General features: G+C 46.8%; 1 protein-coding gene and 2 long non-coding RNA genes across 8 annotated transcripts in view; 1 reads left to right on the top strand and 2 right to left on the bottom strand.

Annotated features, from left to right (window-relative positions):
* stard13b (StAR-related lipid transfer (START) domain containing 13b) overlaps positions 1-19,316 on the top strand; it is a 60,893-nt gene that overhangs the window by 2,540 nt on the left and 39,037 nt on the right. Inside the window, exons 2-5 of one of the 6 annotated variants that reach the window (XM_035534441.1) lie at positions 1,392-2,532; positions 6,891-7,061; positions 8,734-8,880; positions 13,405-13,435. In XM_035534441.1, the coding sequence (XP_035390334.1) occupies positions 1,534-2,532; positions 6,891-7,061; positions 8,734-8,880; positions 13,405-13,435 (1,348 nt within the window). In that variant the 5' untranslated portion in view covers positions 1,392-1,533. Of the gene's footprint in view, positions 1-197; positions 2,533-6,890; positions 7,062-8,240; positions 8,479-8,733; positions 8,881-9,379; positions 9,509-13,404; positions 13,436-19,316 lie in introns of those variants that run through there. The other 5 variants (XM_035534442.1, XM_035534447.1, XM_035534450.1 and 2 more) reach the window with 5 other exon arrangements.
* LOC118242590 lies at positions 2,427-3,901 on the bottom strand. Its single transcript, XR_004776914.1, has 3 exons — positions 3,387-3,901; positions 3,189-3,257; positions 2,427-2,506 (listed from the first exon to the last, which is right to left on the bottom strand). It is a non-coding gene; the product is annotated as an uncharacterized LOC118242590 (long non-coding RNA).
* On the bottom strand, positions 6,947-19,075 carry LOC118242589. Its single transcript, XR_004776913.1, has 6 exons — positions 18,877-19,075; positions 10,518-10,743; positions 9,354-9,519; positions 7,747-7,866; positions 7,325-7,437; positions 6,947-7,021 (listed from the first exon to the last, which is right to left on the bottom strand). It is a non-coding gene; the product is annotated as an uncharacterized LOC118242589 (long non-coding RNA).

Raw genomic sequence — 19,316 nt, forward strand, 5'->3', positions numbered from 1 at the left:
CAGAGATCGAGGTGGATGAGAGCAGGAGGCTGATGTGGGAATGCTTTCCATGATTTTCCACTTGTTCTCCATGTGTGCTTGTGGGGTGGGGTGGGATTGGGTGGGGTAGGAGGAGACTACCCAGGCTCTTTATGTAGGGATGAACATGATCAAACACCCCTTGGTCTGGAATATGGTGGCTGGAATATTTTTATAGTTTAACGACAAACACATTTCAGTTGTTTTGCATGCAAAATATTCCAGAACATTTCAAGGATCAGCTCAGCACGTACGACTGTGTCAGAACCGTGTGGGTATTAGTCTTGAGAACCTTCCCTCCATCTAGTCATCAGTGGTCCTCTGATCAGAGACTGACCAAGGCTGCGTGGCAGAGGGTGGCTGGGCAATTATGCGAGTGAACAGTCTGTAATTGTATGCATATAATATGTAATAACATGTCTGGTGAGTGCATACAGCTGGATGACGGTCATCCATTCTTCTGTTCTCTGGTTGCCCGAGGCCTGAACAACAGATTATTGTGGCCCAACTTTATCCTGTCATGCACTTGATGTATAACATCCTCCCATTTCAACCTCTCCCCCACTGTAGCTGTTCAGGTGACGCACTGCAGCCAAGGTGTCACAACGGAATGTGGAGGTCCTTCTGTGTTGAATACATGTTTTGTTGGAGGGGGCTGCTGGGGGCAATAAGCTTTAATGAGGGGGTTAGTAGACCCACTAACCACAGCTTGGCCGGAGTCGTTTGGCCGCGCTGATGAATGGACTGGCGCGCTGTAAATCAGCCAATGGGGTAAGAGCAGCCGGATTCCTCATGCCACTGATGTCACCACCGTCGTTCCTGAAACAGATCCAGACTTGAACGTGCCGACTGTAGACAGATGTTCAGCTCTAGAGATGTGCCTTTCTCCTCTCTCCGATATTCCCTACCTGTCTCAAAATTCACTAGCGTTAGCAGAAAGAGTATATCACCCAAATCCTGTTTTCTTTGTGTTATATTAATAAAAGGCTCGACTGCTGTTATTGTCCTTATGGTCTAGGCATACTCAGTGAATCAACTTGAAAGAAGAAACTGATTCTGGCATTTTCCGACGTTTTCTTTGGCATTAAGCACTGTTTGGTCCTGTACAGTTTATCCGAGCTGTAGAATGCACCCACCCTACAGCAGCGCAGTACTGATGAAAACAACAGGGTGCAATTTGCAATATAACCATTCATACCATTTAAATCATTCATGCATTAAGTATCAGAGAGCAGTAAAATCTAATATTCTATAACTTTCATTTTTTCGTATAGTTATGTTCTCACACTAGAAACAAAATGCTGGAATAAATTCACTACTACTGCTGTCGTCACGTGACATGAATGATTCTGATTACCTGTTGTTCATTGCAGGTGAAACTCCACTGAAGATTTTTTGCCTTTTGGTGGACCAGCCCAAATGCTTAAATATGGCGAACACAGCAGAGTGCGCGTTCAGACTAAGACTCTTCTGGGAATACCTTGTGACTAGGGCCAGACTACACTAGAAAAAGACATGGACGCTGTACCTGTGGTCACTTTGGAGGGGCAGCTGACGTCAGCAATGCCACTGCCCCCCAGTAGAACTACGGGAGTAACTACAGGAAGCACTACTGAAGGCAGGCCTGAGCTTCTCTGGAACATCTCCTCCAAGAATGGTGCTAAACCAGTACCTCAGTTGCAAGAACATGTGAAGGAATTACACAGAAGGACACAATTTAGCCAAGGTCCGCATCCATGTTGCTTAGAGACCAAAATGTTGGACCAAAATGCTGGTGATATTTATACTGTTCCACCAGACCATGCCTGTTCTCCCAAAGGTGGTGCGGTTAAACTGGGACCTACTACAGATCTGCACATTCAGAGGAGCAAGCATGTCTATGAAACCGGGACTACTGTGATTGAGAATGCAACGAAAGACCAAGGAGTATCTTCTGTGGGCAGCAAAGACAAACATGATCCTAATGGGCGTCATGGAATTGACCTTACGGGATGGCCACAAGAGGACAAACATTTTGGGCTTGTCTCAGTAAATGGATGTGGACATGCTGTGGACACTGGTGCTCCCTGCCCAGTTCCTGCTTTGGTGGTGAGCTCCCAGTTGGAGCCCTCGTGCCCTCCCACAGTGCCCCTTTCACCTGGCTCCACCCCTCCCACATCTGCTCCCCTCTCCGGCCAGAGGGGAACAGATCTCCCCCGCATCGTCAACCACAAACCCAGCTCCATCGCCTTCGCCGATTACGGCTGCCCTCCGGGTCCCCACCGGGGCGGCCGCGGGAGCTCCAACTCCAGCGAGCCTTCGTCGGAAGAGGACAAGGATGACGATAACGACGATGTCTTCTTGGAGACGTCCCGGTGTGGGGAGACCCTCCCTGGCTCCAGGCGCAGGAGAGGAGCAGGGGGCGGAGGGACTGTGGGTGGAGGAGACGTGGAGGAGAAGAGCTCAAGCACTACGTTCGCCGGCTCCACAGATACCACTGGCTACGAGGCTGAGGAAGAAAGCAACAGCAAAGTGGTGAGGCCAGAGATTTATGTACCATGTGTGGGATAGATAACCTCTCCCGTGAGAATGCTCATTAGAATGCATTCTTTTAATACATTAACATATCGGCATGCGCATAATAAGTGATTTTTATGCACAGCTTCTCATGCTGTAAACGAAGGGTACATAAGACCAGAAGATCAGAACAGAATATTCCATAGATCTCTGTGCAAGCTTCATGTTCACATGCGGAGTAGTTATGAAGTAAACAGGAACCTTGGGCACAGCGCAACCCTCATCTCGACCCTGGAGGAATTTAGAAGCACTCTGCTTCCCCCACCCCCCCCAGATCTCTTCACTGTCTAGGCAGAAGGGTCTATTTAGCAGTGAACTTAGCCCTCCATTATTTATAGCTTCACTTCCCAACCCTTGCCTGACCTATGACTCCGTTCTGCCTGTTTTCACTGGCTGCCGCAGAGACATCATCTGGATGTTTCTGAACATGGTGCCGTGTGTGCGTAACCCAGCGCATGCTTCAGGGAGACCCCTTAGAGCTCCCATATCAGGGCACAGGGCAGCCAGTTCAAAGTGAAATTAGGAACAGCCATTCCAAATTTCCTAGATCCTTCCTTTTTTTTGGCTTGAAGCATAAGGTAACGGAGGGACACATTACAGAATCACTACAGTACCTTGCAGTCATTTTGTGCAGAACTGCTTATTCAGTAATGTCATTTTGCCGGTGTGCACCAATTTCTTCCCTGCAAAAAATATCAGAAGGAGTTTGAGAATCAAGCCGATGAACAAAGGGACGCTGGTGTTATTTTTTTAATAGAACAGAAGCCAGACCCTCAGTGAAGGGAGGAATGTTTCTGCTACTCCCTCCGTACCTCGTGTATGTCCGTGAGATATGTTGCCTTCTTCGTGTTCAGACTTCCTTAGGCTCCTTGTGAAGAACTCCCAAATGACAATGAAAAAAAAGATTTGTTCTAAATTGAGTATTAATGCCTCCATGATGCAGAATACACTGAACATGTTGTTCAAAGGTCCTGTTTTTGTCAATCAGTTTAGCGCATTCCTCTAGCCTCATGTCGCTGCTCTCAAAACAGATAACCGAACCATCAAAGCTGAGTTCACAGGTTCATAACTTGTTGTGAACTTGTGTGTGAAGCAAAGCTTTGTTTACATTTCTTCTGTTCATAAAAATCCCACTGCCTGCATAAGAAAAAACATTTTGAAGATCATTTATTCACATATTTTGGTACGGGAACACTTATGGATCTGGTGGGTTTGTCGAAAAATGGGCCGTGCCTTGCGGCAAACCATCTGCAATGAAGCTGTGTGTTTACTCTACTGAATTAATTCATTAATGAGTTCATTACTGGAATCAAATGCCAGAGTAGTGAAAGAAATCTGTAGGAAAAATACTGAATTGTAAATGATCATACTCAATTGTAAATTATCATTTTGAATTTTCAATCATCTGTGAAAAAATGAAACTCTTGCACTGAATGGCTGTGCTGGTTTAAAATGACTCTGCAAAGTAGTTTTGAAAGGGACACATTATATGAAAATGTGCCTGGGTCAGTTTGGGAGGGTTTCTTTATACCTCCCATGCCTGCATTGTGAAGCACATCCTGTTCTTCCTCCATGTCCTACTCCTGTCTTCACACATGATTTGAGATGAACGCATGCTCTACCTTTCTCCGACAATTTGACCTTGTCTTGTTTGCACCAACTCGACAAATACCGGCACGAATCATCTACTCAGTCACTGTCTAAAGGGTTTTTCTCGAAGAGTGTGTGTGCAGAGGGGGTGATACCTTAGCCTTTAGAGATTGCAAAACATGCTATATGCTATATGCAGGAGTGACATTCAAAAATCAAAGCTTTCATTGGTACATGTGTTGCATTATACATGAGGTTTGGTGCACAGCTCTTGTAGATGCAGATCTATAAGGTTTTGCATGTAGCACCACGTGGTCGCCATCTGAGGGCACCATTTCCAAACATTCCTCACCATGCAAAACTGCCCTTCCGAGAGATGATGATTTACACATCAACTGACCTTGGTATTACCTTCTCATACACATTCTAAATATCTGTAGATTTCCTTAAAAAACCCTCGAACTCAGTGACTTGTATATACCCCCCCAGATAAGATGCAGTTAAACAAGCATGTGGTGGGTGGTGGCCCTTTTGTGCTACATCCTTGCACCTTTATACTGCTTCCTGGCTGTCTCTGTGGGTGGTATAGCCGTGGCAGGCAGCCCGGAGCAGTGCCCTCGCCAGCCACTTAGCTCCTCATTTACATGTCAGAGAGCCAGCACCGTTGCTTCTAGTGTGGCCAATTTGCAGCGATACAGTTATAGCCCTCTCCCTTTCTGAATGCTCTCGGTGACCAGAATGATGACTCGATCCGGAGGGTTCCCTCATTCTAGCCCCAGTTGCCATGGCAAGTGTATGTTTCCCAACTGACGGCACAGAATAGGGAGCTGAAATGAATTGAGGCTACTGTCTCAACTCATAGAGGATGAAGCAATTCGGGAATTCCGCTCATTCCGTGCAAGAAATGCACACATTCCGAGAATCGCTTCATTTGGCATTTTTCAGCTGTGTTCCTTGGTTTTGCTCGAGTGTGTGGAAAACCTTGGAAATGTGGCGTAACACTGTCTATTTTTTCTGTGTCAGGTCAAAAGTCTGCCTCCCCCACAAGCTATGTGCTAATCATGCTAATCTCTAGAGTACTGCTTTGTATAATAGAAAGCAGATTGTAAGATTGAAAACAGATCTTTTAATGAACTTGCTTTCTGTGAGAGTAGGACACATGGGTCTGTGACATGGGTCTGCCTAGTGGCCTTGCAAAACAAACCTTTCCCTTATCATCCTTAATGATATTAATTGCTCGTCATAGAAAGTCCACCATGGCTTAACCGGGGACTAGATTTGGCCAGTATAAACATGTCTATTCTTTCGTCAAATTCAAGGTTCTCGATGGTCAGAGAAGCAAGACAGAGCGACACTTATTTCCCAAGAGAGGGCAGCTCAGGCTTCCCTCCACCAGTTTTCCCTGGACCACCCTGGGAGTGAGAGGTCCCGCTGGGATTTTGCCAGCATGTGGCCTTTGCTGCTGCTTTCGGTTCTAGTCAGCCACTTTCTCAGTGACGGTCAAGTGTCTGAGCATTAGTGGGTGATCACGGGCTTCCCAGAACTGGCTTTCATGACCACAGATCCAGCATTGCCCCCGGTGTAGAGCACAGACCTGCAGAGAGGACCGTGATGCCACTACCTGCTTCTCTGACATTCAGGTCCATCCAGCGTCCTGTTTTCCAGCTTGTGTTGCAGTTTCTCAATTATTTCTCTTTCATGGAAGCATGTGTAAGTGATCACGCCCCATGGAGTGTTTAATACTGTATGTGAAATTTGTGAGAGGGTTTAACTTAACTAACCATCCATGTCCTCTCAAAAAACTGGCAGTTGGTCTTAACATCTCCACATTCCATGGGAACTTATAGAACTCGTAGACTTGTAGTCTCAGGCCCTCAGCAGAGCCTCGTAGCTCAGTTGCCTCTTATAAATGCATTCCACTTTGGCATGACACCCATCAATAGCATGATTGTGCATGGATGAGAGGGGGCATTGATGGGATGAGTGCTGCTTGCCCCGGGGCGCACACAAGCGCACTCACAGAACTCCGATCTGCCCAGACCCCCCCCCCCCCCACTTCCCCCTACCAATTCCAAGAAGTGCCCAAACAGTGCTGCCCATAATAGTATGGCTTCACCACTACAACCTTACAGTGAAATCTCCATACTGTTCCATCCTTCTCCTTCATTTCCTGTTTGAGAAGCAAAGGGGCCGTGATGATTTATGGCTGCACGACTTAAGTAGTTGCTGCTATTTTATACCTCGGATTCCTAAATTCAAGTGATGCATCTGTGCTGGATGGGCTGGTCTATTTATACCCTTTGGTAGGGTGAAGGCGGTGAGGCTAGGAATGCCCACAGGCTATGCATAGGCAGTCCGCTCCGCTGTGTTTGTTTTGCTCCACGGAGCTCAGGGCATCGTGTTTCTCTGCAGTGTTTTTTAGTTGTATGCGATTAAGCACACTTTCGCAACACGGCTTTGTGTTATTCTGGTGAATGGCCAAAAACAAGATCTTCCTACAAAAAAAATCTGCTCAAATAACCCAGACAGGGAAAGCCAACAGCAGTCAAATGGTCACACACCTTTCCAACAAACCTTGCATCGATGATTTTAATGCATGGGTTGATCACATGACTTTTGTTTGGATATGTTTTGAGTGTTTGGAGAAAATGTGCCTTATTAAGAGTAAAGATGTTTCAGTCCTAAAAGCTTAACTGAGGTTTACCAGTTTTGCTTTCTTCCTGTAGGAGTCTCCTCTGGTCCCGCTATCTCCATGGTCACAGTCCATGAGCCAGCTCATGAAGTGGCTGGACCAGCTCAACCTGGACATAGAGGAGGCCATCAGTGCCGGCTCATCTCCCTCGGACACGCCCTGTACCTGTCGGAGACAGCCAACCAGTGACAGAAACACTCAACAGGTTATGGCTCAGTTGGTTTTACTTCTTTGTTTTAAATCTTACTAGTACACAATGAAAGATTTGTTAACATGTTGAGAAGATTTTTTAGGATTGTGTGATGCTTCAAAATTCAAATCTGTGGTAGCAGTTTCTGGTATCCTTTGTATAAATTCGGTACAGAAGTATAATCATTTTGGGACATCCATTAGGGTAAATTACATTTTTGAATAACATTAGTGGTTTATACAAACATAGGGGAACTCCGCCATGCGGATGTTACTCACATTTTGATGTTAACCAAATCATCAGGTGACTATTCCAGCTGCTTGGACCAATGACTTATTATGCAGCAGGGACGCACTTCAGCAGTATGTGTGCACAAATGTTCAAATGTTCTCTAGAAACAGAAGATGTACTGAACATTTTCAAGCACTACATTCTGGCTGTACTGAATACCTTTAATCGCTATATAAGAGTACTGTAGAATTGCAGCTAATAGCTTCAGTGTGTTTTAGTCGGTCTGAGGTGCTTTAGTCAGAGTTGTTTAAACATCCATCGCCTTTAATCAAAGCCCAGGTTTGTGGTCATTTGGGTGACTCTAGATATAGTTACTGATTCATTCATTGTCCCAAACCTCAGTGAAAACAGTGATGCCTTCCCATATTAACTGTAACGCTGACCTGAGAACAGTACATATGGCCAGTACCTATGGAGGTCATGCTTGCTTGAATGTAAATCGATTATCGGAGTGGAATGAGACGGACCTCCAGCTGGATTGCCCAACCGTTGTCCAACAGGTGGCCTATAGCAGTTTTGTCCAAGTAGCCTAGAGAGAGTGCGTATGAATCATCAGCCTAGACACACACGTGTGTTTTACATACTTGGAGCACTTTCATTTTTTGACATTAACCCCTGGAAATACTTCATAAGTAGAGCGCCATGAAACTTGGCTGCTTTACTGATCTAGGTCCCGCGGGACAGTGTATACTGGGCATAATCATGGTTTCTTTGATTCACCAAACTCTCAGTGCAGGAGGCTGTTGGATGTCCCCATGTCTCCCATGGGGCCACTGCATGTAGACACATGGCGTCCATTTTACGATGAGTTACGCCAGCAGAGACGACGTGCTGCAGACTGGGATTGAGACAGAGGGTCATTGTGTTGGGAGCTCGCCACTGGAAACTTTCAGCGCTACTTCTAAAACAAAACGCTCACTGAAGCTTGCAACACATCCACCCCAAAGCCAGAGTTCACAGGAAGAAACAAAACTGGCTTTTGGTTCCCTATGAGTGTCCCACAGAGGGTCCTGTTCGTCAGTTGGTGAGCTCTGCTGGCCTTGTTGTGTCATTTTGCTTGTTTGAGGTGGTCAAACTGGCTCACGTCTCCAGGCTCCTCGACTGCTGCCTCGATGACAACGGTTGCCCAAAACCAGCTTCAGTAAGGCATAGTGGATCAGCAGGTCCTGCTTTCTGGTCCCGTTTGGAATGGTCTTATTTTTCAGCTCTTGATCTACCTACATTTTTCCTTTAATCCAATCTTTAGCTTTTATCGGTCCATGTTTTTTTTCACGCCACTGACCTCAGGGCTGAATTCCCCTTTCTCTGAGACTTCAGTGCGCCGTCCTGTCCCGGCCCAGGCTGGGCTGAGCGTGCCTCGTGCTCCTTGCTGACTGCAGTCCTGTCGTCATTGCAGAAGGCAGCGGCGTGGGCAACATTGGGAAGTCAGTCCCTCGACAGCAGTGGCACAACCAGAGGGCCGGACTGGGAGGAATGCCACGGCCTGGGAGTCTTCTCGTCTAACTCATCCTCCGTGACCAGAGCACGCCCGAGAAAGGCGGAGGTAAGTGGCTGATCTTACTCTGTCGAGATTTCACACTCGTTCTCACTCACTCCCTTTAGTAGATCTGCCTTATTTTTTGGTAAGGTGCTTTGATCCTGCTTAACCTAATGTGAGCAAATCGCATATCATTAGGTTGTGATCACATGATGGTAAAAGAGCAAAGGCTCCCATGGAATGCGTGTTAAAGTTACCCCAACAACTTACTACAACAGAAGCATTGTAAATGTTGGTGGTGGTAACGCCTGCTCTGCCAGCTGTACTCAGATCAGCATAAAGTATGCTGGACACGTGATGAGTGGCATCTGCAGCACGTCTTAGCTCTTGACACAGACACACGATCGCAGTGCATATGATAGCTTAAGACACGGTGCTGTCGGACTGCGCCCAGCACAGATCCCTTCCGATCCAACTAAGATTCCTCTTAACCCATGGAATGAAACGAATGGATTCAGAGAGACAGTATGCCGACTCACCTCCAAGGAGGCCATCAGTCAACGCTTGGATTTCAGGGCATCTGTTTTTTTAATCACTGCAGTTTGATCAGGGATGTTGACCGTTTGTCATCCGACGTAATCTCCTCGCGCAGCGGATGATAAATGACGGTGCTCGTTCAGAGCTGGAGCACACGGTAAATCATCTCTGCTGGGTGAAAGGAAGCGCAATTGTGAAATCATATTTTTTTATAGAAAGAGCAGCTGCATTGTTACTAACATTTATTAGCGATAACATTTTATACTCCGGTTTGTTTACTGAACACTTCAGCTTATGAACCTGAGCTTTAAAATACAGGGAATGTGTGTTTTCTGTTAAAATGATGAGGCCTGAAGAATGTAGAGGAGCACCAACTCCTCTCACGAGTGTGGATGGATTCTCTCTGATTTCTGCTTTACCAGAATGTCCCTGTTGGTTTTCAGTGTGATTAGTAATATGTAAAACACCAACAGGAGAATGCAGAATTGGAAGTATTTCTGACAGCTCTTTCTGGTTCGACCTCTAAGGGGCTGTCCCTCTCATGTTGCACAGATACATGTTTTGTTTTAGGCCACCAGAGGAATCCAGTGCTTTTGTTGATGTTCCATTCTGTTTTCCCCTGCTCTGGTTCCGCTGGTGGATCCTCAGGGACAGGAGAGGGGTGAGAGGTGAGAGGTGAGGGGTTGAGGGGGTGAGGCCAGGGCTCATGCATGGTGCAATGAACCTCTTAAAGGGCTCCAACCCCCCCCCAACCCCCAACATCGTTTCCCAAATGCGATCATATGAGCAACACTGGGTCTTAATGAGTACAATATCTTTGGGAATTCTGTTCCTTTTCCGTCCAGCCGGAGAACAGGGCCAGATGTGTTTGTTTAATCTCGGCGTAGCTGAACAGCGTGGCTCTGCTAGGTGCGTTCTGTGTAGGTGCATGGGAACATGGCTAAAGGCTTCTGGAAGAGCTCAGGAAGGTGCGTGTGCGTGTGTGTGTGTGTGTGTGTGTGATAGCAGCCCTCAGCCCTTCTGGGGCCCTGGAAGTCATTTGAAACTCTTCCAGCAGAGCAGTCATTCCACAAACGGGTGGTTCAAGTGGATTGACTTTTCTACGGCTCTCTCCCATTGTCTTTTCACGCCTAGCCAGGTTATCTCAGGGCTGTTGAGGGTTTTACCTGCAGTCATGCTGACACTGCTTTCCAGGCCTAAGTGATCCGGTCCTGTCTTATTCAGCCTGAGACCTGCTCTTTGACGCGAGCCCGAGGAGACATTATGTCTGTAAGCCAGGGCTGCTGTGTCTTGTTGTGATGGCCCCTTCTCCTGTTATTCCACTCACTCCTTCTGTCTTCATTTCAACCACCACGTGCTGCTTGCAAGGTCTTGCTATTCTCCCTGGAACTCCTAAAGGTGTTGGGGGAAGTGAAACCTTCAGTTTCTGTTCTAAGTCAGACAGAGCAGCACAGAGCTTTATAGGTTTTCATACAATGCGTGTTAATATAGAGTAAACACAGTTCCTAAGCAGTCCAATATGTCTGTATGTCGTATTCATAGTGGCTTTGAAAATACAGAAGATTCTCAATAATTTGTCCTGTCAGCTGGTATGTTATGTAGGAAGACGGTGTTTGTCTTAACAGTGCCTTGCAGTGATGAGACAGGCCAACACTTGACCGGTGTACTCTAGTGTATCGGATACACTGGAATGTTTTCCCGTGCTAAGCCTGTTATATGTAAATAGTACATCATTTTCTCCATGACACCTGTTGTATAGATATGTCAGTCATAAAAGAGTTGTAGATTCCATTCTTAGTTCTTTTGACTTTGTCTGTTAACCTCACTTACTGTACAAGTCTTGGAAGGGTCTGAGTGAAATTATAGTGTTTACTGAGATTCACCTGAAGACATATATACTTATGACATGGTTAGTGACATGAAGCCTGCCAGTAACTCTGCTTTCGAGGATTTGGGTGTCTTACCGACACACATACACACACACACACACACATTCACACACACATACACACGTACATGCTCATACATGCATGGTGGAGTGATACATGGTCCTGTTACGCTGGCATTGAGCCTAGGAGCTGTCCTCTTCTCTGCAGTGAGATCCCTCCAAACCCAGCATACCACACCAGAGCAAGCAGGGGTAACCCAGAACAGCCTCCTCTGTGGTCACGTGTGCAGCTTCAGGTCACAGACCAGGTCACGTGCAGGCTCTTCAACATGCCAGCACGCTCCTCTCTAAAGACGTCTCACGTGCCCAGGCTGTGTCAGTGAAACGTGCCCGGGGCGGAGCACGGCTACACCTTTCCCCCAAGACAGACTTCGATCGCACATCGCCCAAACCGGGTGACCTGCCTTTCGCCCACTTCGTCCGTGCGGTGAAGTCAGAAAGCCAGCGCCTTCTGTCCGGCCGCTTTCCGCTGCGGTGAGACGGACAGGCCCTCCAGAGGGACCCTCCGGATGGGCTCTCCGGACGGGCTCTCCGGACGGGCTCTCCGGATGAGCCCTCTGACTGTTTCCTCGCCTTCTGCCAAAGAGCCTTCTGCGAAAGTGCCTTCAGCACGAGCCATATTTACGACCGGACCGAACAGCTTAAAGGTGATGTTGAAGTCAGGGCTGTGATGGAATGTGCTCAGATTTGCTGAGAGAGGCTGAGAAGCAGCTATATATAGCAGGCGTGCGTTTTTCTGCAGGGAGGCCGGAGAGTTTCGCTCCTGGGACTCCATCTGGCCAAGCGCTCTGGGGGCATTTTTCAATGGATGCCAAGACCTTTTTTTTTTTCTTATTTATTATACTGTTTCTTACACACACACACACACACACACACACACACACACACACACACACACACACAGACACAATGCTGTCTGTCTGTCTCTTTCTCTCTCTTTCTCAAACACATGCACATTCTCCTTTTGCGTTCATCTGTCCTTCCTGTATCTCTTTCTCATTTCTGTCACACATTCTCCCTTTTTTCCTTCTCCTCTGTGTTACGTGCTCCGTTGCGGTTCTCCTGGCCTTCCCTTTCTCTGTCACTTCCTTGGTCTCCCTTGTGCCAGATGAATAGGGCATGTACACAAATCTCGGAACACTTCAAAGCTCCAGAGAATTTGGACTTTTCCTGGGAATGAAAGTGGAAAGATCCAGGCCTGGACTGAGAAGAGTCTGCAGAAGGAGCTCTCAGCACACCTTGCCCGAGACCTGAGCTAGCTATTGGAACATCTATTCTAACATATGTAAAGTTTTCAGCGATCTCCAGTGTGATGTATAATGTGGCTGGGGGTTAGACAAGCCTGCCAAATGCAACAGACTAAGTGACTAGGAAGGGGAACTCCAGACATTACAAAACGCATGAGTCTTGGGCACAGACGGAGGCAGGCCGCGTTGTTTAGGGAATGTTGAGGAGGTGAGCACCAGATAGCCATTTCTCTCAAAACATATCATTTACTGTTTCGTCGGTTTTGTCATGATACCCAATGTTGTGTTTCACTTTGCGACCTGTTCGTTTCTGAGACAAATGCTAAAACTTTAATTGTGGTATCATGTCAGCGAGTGGGCAGGAGTTGGAAGCTGAGGCAGGAGACTGGGATTCCCACCGACTGGTAACCCAACCTTGTCTTGAACGAGTAGAAGCCGCACTAAAGCTGGCCTCTGGTCAGCTCACGGACAGCACTGCACTGGGCTGGGGCATGGCAGCGTCACATCACACTAACCTCTGGTCAGTTCACCAACTTGCGTGTTTTGTGGAAGAAGGTACATTGCAGCAAGTTGGCTTTTCCCAAGATGACTAGAGAGAAGCATTATCATTTAAGACACTTTGCTCAGATAAACATGGAGTTAGATGCTACTTGTTGAGTTTCCTGTTCAGTCCACACCAACGCAGGTCTGTGTATCTCCAGCACAACTATCAATTTACCAGAGGATGCAGACATGACGCCTGTGTCAGGTGGGCACTGCCCGTGTTCACAGGCTAAATCCCGTTAGGGTGTGAGCGGTTGGGATCTGGTCCGCTGAGATGTGAACTCAACCCTGACCATCATTTTGTCTCGTTTCTAGATGTCCACCAAGAGGAGGCACGGAAGAACAGGTAAGAACTTGGTTTTCTCTTACGTCAGCGAGCCGTGATTACAGAAAGATGTCTGTTTTTAAATTCTTGCCCGAGTGTACAAGCCATTAAATTGATGCAGTGGCATGGAATTTGAATTGAGACTTGTTATTTCAGTAAGTGTTTCTGTTAGAAGTCCCCCGTAGCTGGTAAGGTTCTGCTAAGACGTTATCTGTGGCAGAATATTGAATCTACAGTAATTGCGCACGAGAGTGACGGCGAACGTGTACTGTGAGATGGAGAGACTGAACTTTCTCTAACACAATTACATCAGCAAAGTGCATCATCACAAGACTATAAAAGCAGCTTGATATTTCACTCTCAAAACATCCATGGGGCTTTGATCCGTAATCAGTCTGAACGAGCGCAGATTTGAGGAAAGAAGATTTTCGTCGACCTGCTCTGTACATAAACAAGCTTGAACTGGTGCGATTACATCCGCTGCTCAGTTATTATTGTAATTTGATGTCTCTGCATTCTTGGTAAATGCTAAGCGTGCGTGGACTTCATTCTGAGCACCGACTGCAGGAGTGTCGTTTGTTTGGAGGGACATGATAGCAGTTCTGCTCCAGCTCACTCGGTAAAATGCCTTGTTTTCATTACCCAGGACTCGGGCAATCTTTGTTGCGTTTCTCCTGGCCGGACAGTTCACACCAAGGCCAGCGAGGACATAACGGACGCAGACAGGTGTCCTTGTGTCTGGATGTCTGCAGAGCGCTGAGGTCTATTTGTATGTGCCGGCTTGGAGGTTGGGGGCATGCCAAAGAATTGTTACTGTTATGGTGGGGTGAAATATTTGGCTTGTCGAGATATGTCCCAAGAGGGCAGCTGGGATTTCTGGGGGGGGCAGAGATTGGGGGCGAGGCTTGCTGTGTTTATGTTTTGGGCTCAGATTACTCTTGTACGTGACCCCATGGCTGCGAGGCCATGCAGAACAAATTTACTTTGTGGCAGTCTGACAGTTGCTAACCTGCCCTGTACCTGTGCGACCTGAGACCCTCCGCAGGTGTCTGGAGGGCAGGAAGGCAAACCAGCCATCATCAAATTCATCCTCATTCATCCTCAACAATCCTCATCTCTACAGAAACGTCAGCATCACGGCTGCGCGCCAGATGCTGTGATGGCAGTACACCACGCTTGTTCCTAACGCGGAACGCGGTCCTCTCTGGCACTGCAGCCTTAGATAAGACATCTTCGAAAGCGCCTCTTTTACCATGCATGTAATAATGCCTTTATCCATATTAACAGTGGCCTGGGTTCACTCGATGTCACGGTCAGTTACGCACACCTACCAACTGGCCATGTGTTTCGAATTGAACGGCCACGCTAATAGAAAAAAAAAAAACCTAAAAGTGACGACGCCATAAAAGAAAGTCGAAGCCCATAGAGTTAGAGGCACATGAGGTAGAAAATTCCACTCTCATATTTTACTACTGAGCCGTAGGGACTGCATGATGTCAGCAAGCGCCGCAGCCAGATGGCTAGCCGAGTATGTAGCATGCTAATCTTCTCATTACTGTGACATTCTGCAGGGCAGAGGACTATGTAGCCCTCAGCCAGACCACAGCCTGAGTTACTGCAGGTTGCAGGATTGACTTTTAATGACCAGCTCTAAAACCAAAACACGTTCTTTTATTAAATCCCTCATAAATGCTGTTTTTATTTTTGAAGCTCATGTGTTATGCAGTCGATGAAGTTTGTGGCAGCACGCCTGGGCTCAACCAATGGTTGCTTTAATTTCTCTGGCCCTTTTGAAATGGAAAATGCTGGATTTCATATAATTAGCGATAGTGAGAGCCAGTTGTGTTGCACTTTCTATGGAGAGTCTTTAGATGGCAAAACACAGACACACTACTGTTTGGGTGTTTCTCACACCTGAGGTGTGACTTTGCAGTCACTGTCTCCAGCTCAGCTATTTTTAACTCAAAGAAAACCAGGACTGGACTTCACCAGCTTGCGTCTGAAGTGTTTCCAAGAACACGGGCACTACCGGATGCACGGCACTAGCTAACACACAGGCCCTCCAGACGTGCCTCTCCTCCCTGACTCCGCCCACGTGACTGCACCTTTGCCGATTTGTGAGCTCGGGGCGGAGAAGTTCTTCATTCCTCTCCTAGTCCTGCGAACTCGTGTCAATAGTGGCCTGTCTCTGGCACCCAGCAGTGAGACAGGCTCCCATAAACAGATGTCTCTCTGATCCTATAAAGGGGGCATTAGCTCAGAGGCTGGTTAGCGCCAGACCCCTGGGGAGGTCGAGAGTAACGAGACCCAGTGCAGTCTCTGGATTCCCAGAGAACGGGAGGAGCCGAAGCCCCTCCACTCCGTCTGCCCCCTCCCAACGAACGCATCCGCGTCTAGGCGGTTATTGATAGGTGGCCTGCTCGCTGCCTGAAGTAAATTAACAATCCGTGCTTTGTCCTTTTGGAGACACGTTTTAACATGAGCAGTGTCAACAGAGCTGTGGCAGATGTTTAAGAAAACGTAAATGAGCAGGCATATATGGCAAAATCATCGTCTTCAGCCTCTTCATTTTTTTTTGCTGTTTGCCCTTACTTGGATATAAACAGAATTATATTCCCCAACACCGCACCCGCAACATGGACGGACATTAAATGGGTGTGCATTATTTAACGTGATACAAAAAGATGTTGCAACTTACAACTCTCCCAGACCCCCAAAAGTGTTTTGGAAAAGTCTAATCTAATAGTTTATACTCCAAAGCAACTTTGTGGTAAATATTTTGATAAATTGAGTAAAATCTCTCTCTAAGTGTTTTACGCTGGTGAACCTTGTGTTGTGGAATGGGCATTATGGGTAAACGTGTGAGTTTGCTGTATGTTAAGGGGTGAGCATTTGCGCTGATATATTTCAGTCAGATATGTCAGTGGATCTTAGAATGCAATTTATCCGTGTGGATCAGAACGCTCTGCTCAATTTGAACCAACAGATTTGTCACGCGTTTTTAACAGTCTACCCTGACGAGGCACGGCTGTTTGTCTATGCTCGTGCAGAGACACAAATGGAGGACACTAGCGCACTGTCTCACCGTGGCTGTAACTCTTTTAAGCAGTGGGTGTCTCCCTTCCTTCCCGTTGCGTGTTGTATTGATAACCGGTGGGTCTCTTTCTCATGGTAGACCTTGTCACACCTCCGTTCCCCAAAGGCTGACACAACCGAAGGGCAGTGGCAGGGTGGCATAAGCGTGGCATCCAGAGGCCAGCCGTGCTGCGGTCCCACCCTGAACACGGGGCCTCAAACGCCGGCTTCTCCCTGAGCTGAATATGGGGTTATTCCTCCCTGACAGGGTGCATCCAAAGCTACTGACCGTGTGAAAACAAAGGCTGACTGCGGAAGACTGGAAATCACGCAAGGGAAGAGCATTCTCCACTCAGGACACTCTGTGCCCCGTATATTATCATGAGCAAAGGGGCCAGCCCCACCGCTCTGACCACATTAAAGGACATTCCTTCTAACATGTTTACTGCCAAAGGGCTTTTTGTTCCTTTTTTTAAGGAACCTAAACTTCGCCCACATTTCCATAAGGAATTTTTCTTTTTCTTTTTTTTTTTTGATGTTTCACAACTTTCATTGCCGTGTACTTCTCTGGAATGGGGCTCCAGTAAGACGTGAACTTTATCTGAGGGTCCCGAGGTTCTGCATTTTCTCATGCAGATGAACATTTCTTTAAAAAGGAATCAGCCGCAAACATGCTAGCGTAGAAGAGAGATGTGACCTACTGTACAAATATTACAGATTATCTTGTGCATTTGTGAAATGAATTATGTTTTGCTTGTATTTTGTTTTATCTGTGCTGCACTTCTGCCTTGCTACAGCTGAACCAGAGGAGTAATTTCATCTCCGAGTTCATCTGTAATATCGAACCTAGTGTCTCGGTCTAATTTCACTAATGCACTATCAAATGATGCCCAGGGGAGCACTTAAAAGCATACATTAATCACCAATAACACTCCCTACTCTACACACTCCCAAGAACTGCCCCCCTCACTAACCCCACCACTGCCAATCCCACCCCCACCCCTTCGGCCCTGCCCTAGCGCCAGGCGTGCTGTTCAGGACCAGCCATATCCAGTTCGCTGCCGATACATCCCAGAACAGCTTGGGGCTCAGACACCACAAACAGTCCCAGCGAAATGGGTCCCAGCTTGTCTCTGGAGACACCAAGCAGCACACGCGCGGCTTCCGACAGGAAGCAGTCAAATAAAATGGAGGTTTTTATTTGTTTACCTTTGAATGGCCTTAGAGCAATAGTCAAATGAGTGTCATTTGTTGGTAAATAGAATTCTGTTCTATGTAAAGGCCATAAATATTGATATTGTTGCTGGTGGGTTATTTTATGTATCCAGTCACAGTGAATGGTGTGTTGGTTTTGCTGTGGATGTTCACAATATTTCTAAGAGGATAGATAAGAGAAAAGCATCTAACCTGGGAAATGTTCTAGAGTAGGACTGACGTAGCTTACTGTCTGATATGTTTTTAAAAGTAAATAAATGATAAATGATACCTTTCTAAATAAATGATTCAAAAATGTAAAAATATTCTTTTTTCCCTCGCTCGGCCACTTTCCAACCCATGTTAACAGCACTTAAGTTGGCTATAGTTAAGCTACAGGTCATTTTTGTGCAGCTGATGGGGCCTCTTTGCTATGATGTGATCGTTTGCAGGTGCCGTCCCGTGCAACGTTGCCCAGATCAGTGACATCATTTGTTAAATTTATAGGCGGCTTGTCGTGTGACAGACCACGCTGTAGAGACAGCCGCGGGCACTGGGACTACAGGAGCGATTCCACATGTGGGGAGTAGGAAAACAGCTTCCTGTGGGTCTCACTGGTTGCATCCGGAACTCTGGAATTGGATGAATTCTTCAGAGTTTATTTCAGGTCGTATTTTCTTTAGTAATTAGGGAGCACAGAATAATTACTCTGTGCATAAATTGCAGCGATGTTCATAAAAATGGATTTTTCTATTTGAAATTCTGATTTTAAATGTTGAACAAAGAAAACATTTACCTAGGACACAGTAGTATGTTTACCCAGTCAAAGAAACAGAATAACGTGTCCTCTAAACAGCCGATGCATTTGTGAAAACAACTGACTATAAAAGGTCAGTTGTGACACCAGTGAAATTCGCTCGGCTAACTTTTATCCTGACGGCTGTTTTGAATGTAAGAGCACTGCCTTTCTGTTTGATAAAAATGGATAGCTATTTAGCCCAATTTACTGCCTATTTTAGAACCACTGGAAACTCACTCTTCATTTCCTTACGTGTGACTCCAGATACATTCTGGATTTAAAAACCACACTCTAGGCCACTTGCAGAGGCTTAGTTTCAGTCTGCCGAGGCTCTCAGTAAGAGTGTCTAGTGCAAAGGAATTTCAGACTGTATTTTCCTCCACAACTCGCTTACCTCCTGATTGCCAGAGTGCGATTTTTCCCTCAAGGAGACGAGGTTTAATAGGCTTCAGTGGGCAGTAATTTGACTCCAGCCCTGTTGTAAATGGCTTGTCACTTCACCAGTCCCTTCCAATTACCCACGAGGCTGTGCAAATCTCGGGAGGCTGAAGGGCTTTCCTGCATTCGCGCCATTGTGTTCCCTGACGTCAGTGGCATTGGAGGCTGTGTGGGTAAGACTTTCACTGGGCAAGCTGATCACGAGGTTGTTGGCACCAACAGAGAGTGACTCATGATGGGGTGTGTGTGTTTGTGTGCGCGCGTGTTTGTTTGTGTGTGTGTGTGTGTGTGTGTGTGTGTGTGTGTGTGTTTGTGTGTGTGTGTGTGTGTGTGTTTGTGTGCGCGCGTGTTTGTGTGTGTGTGTGTGTGTGTGTGTGTGTGTGTGTGTGTGTGTGT

This window comes from Electrophorus electricus, chromosome 15 (genome assembly GCF_013358815.1).
Source record: "Electrophorus electricus isolate fEleEle1 chromosome 15, fEleEle1.pri, whole genome shotgun sequence".
Classification (NCBI taxonomy): domain Eukaryota; kingdom Metazoa; phylum Chordata; class Actinopteri; order Gymnotiformes; family Gymnotidae; genus Electrophorus; species Electrophorus electricus.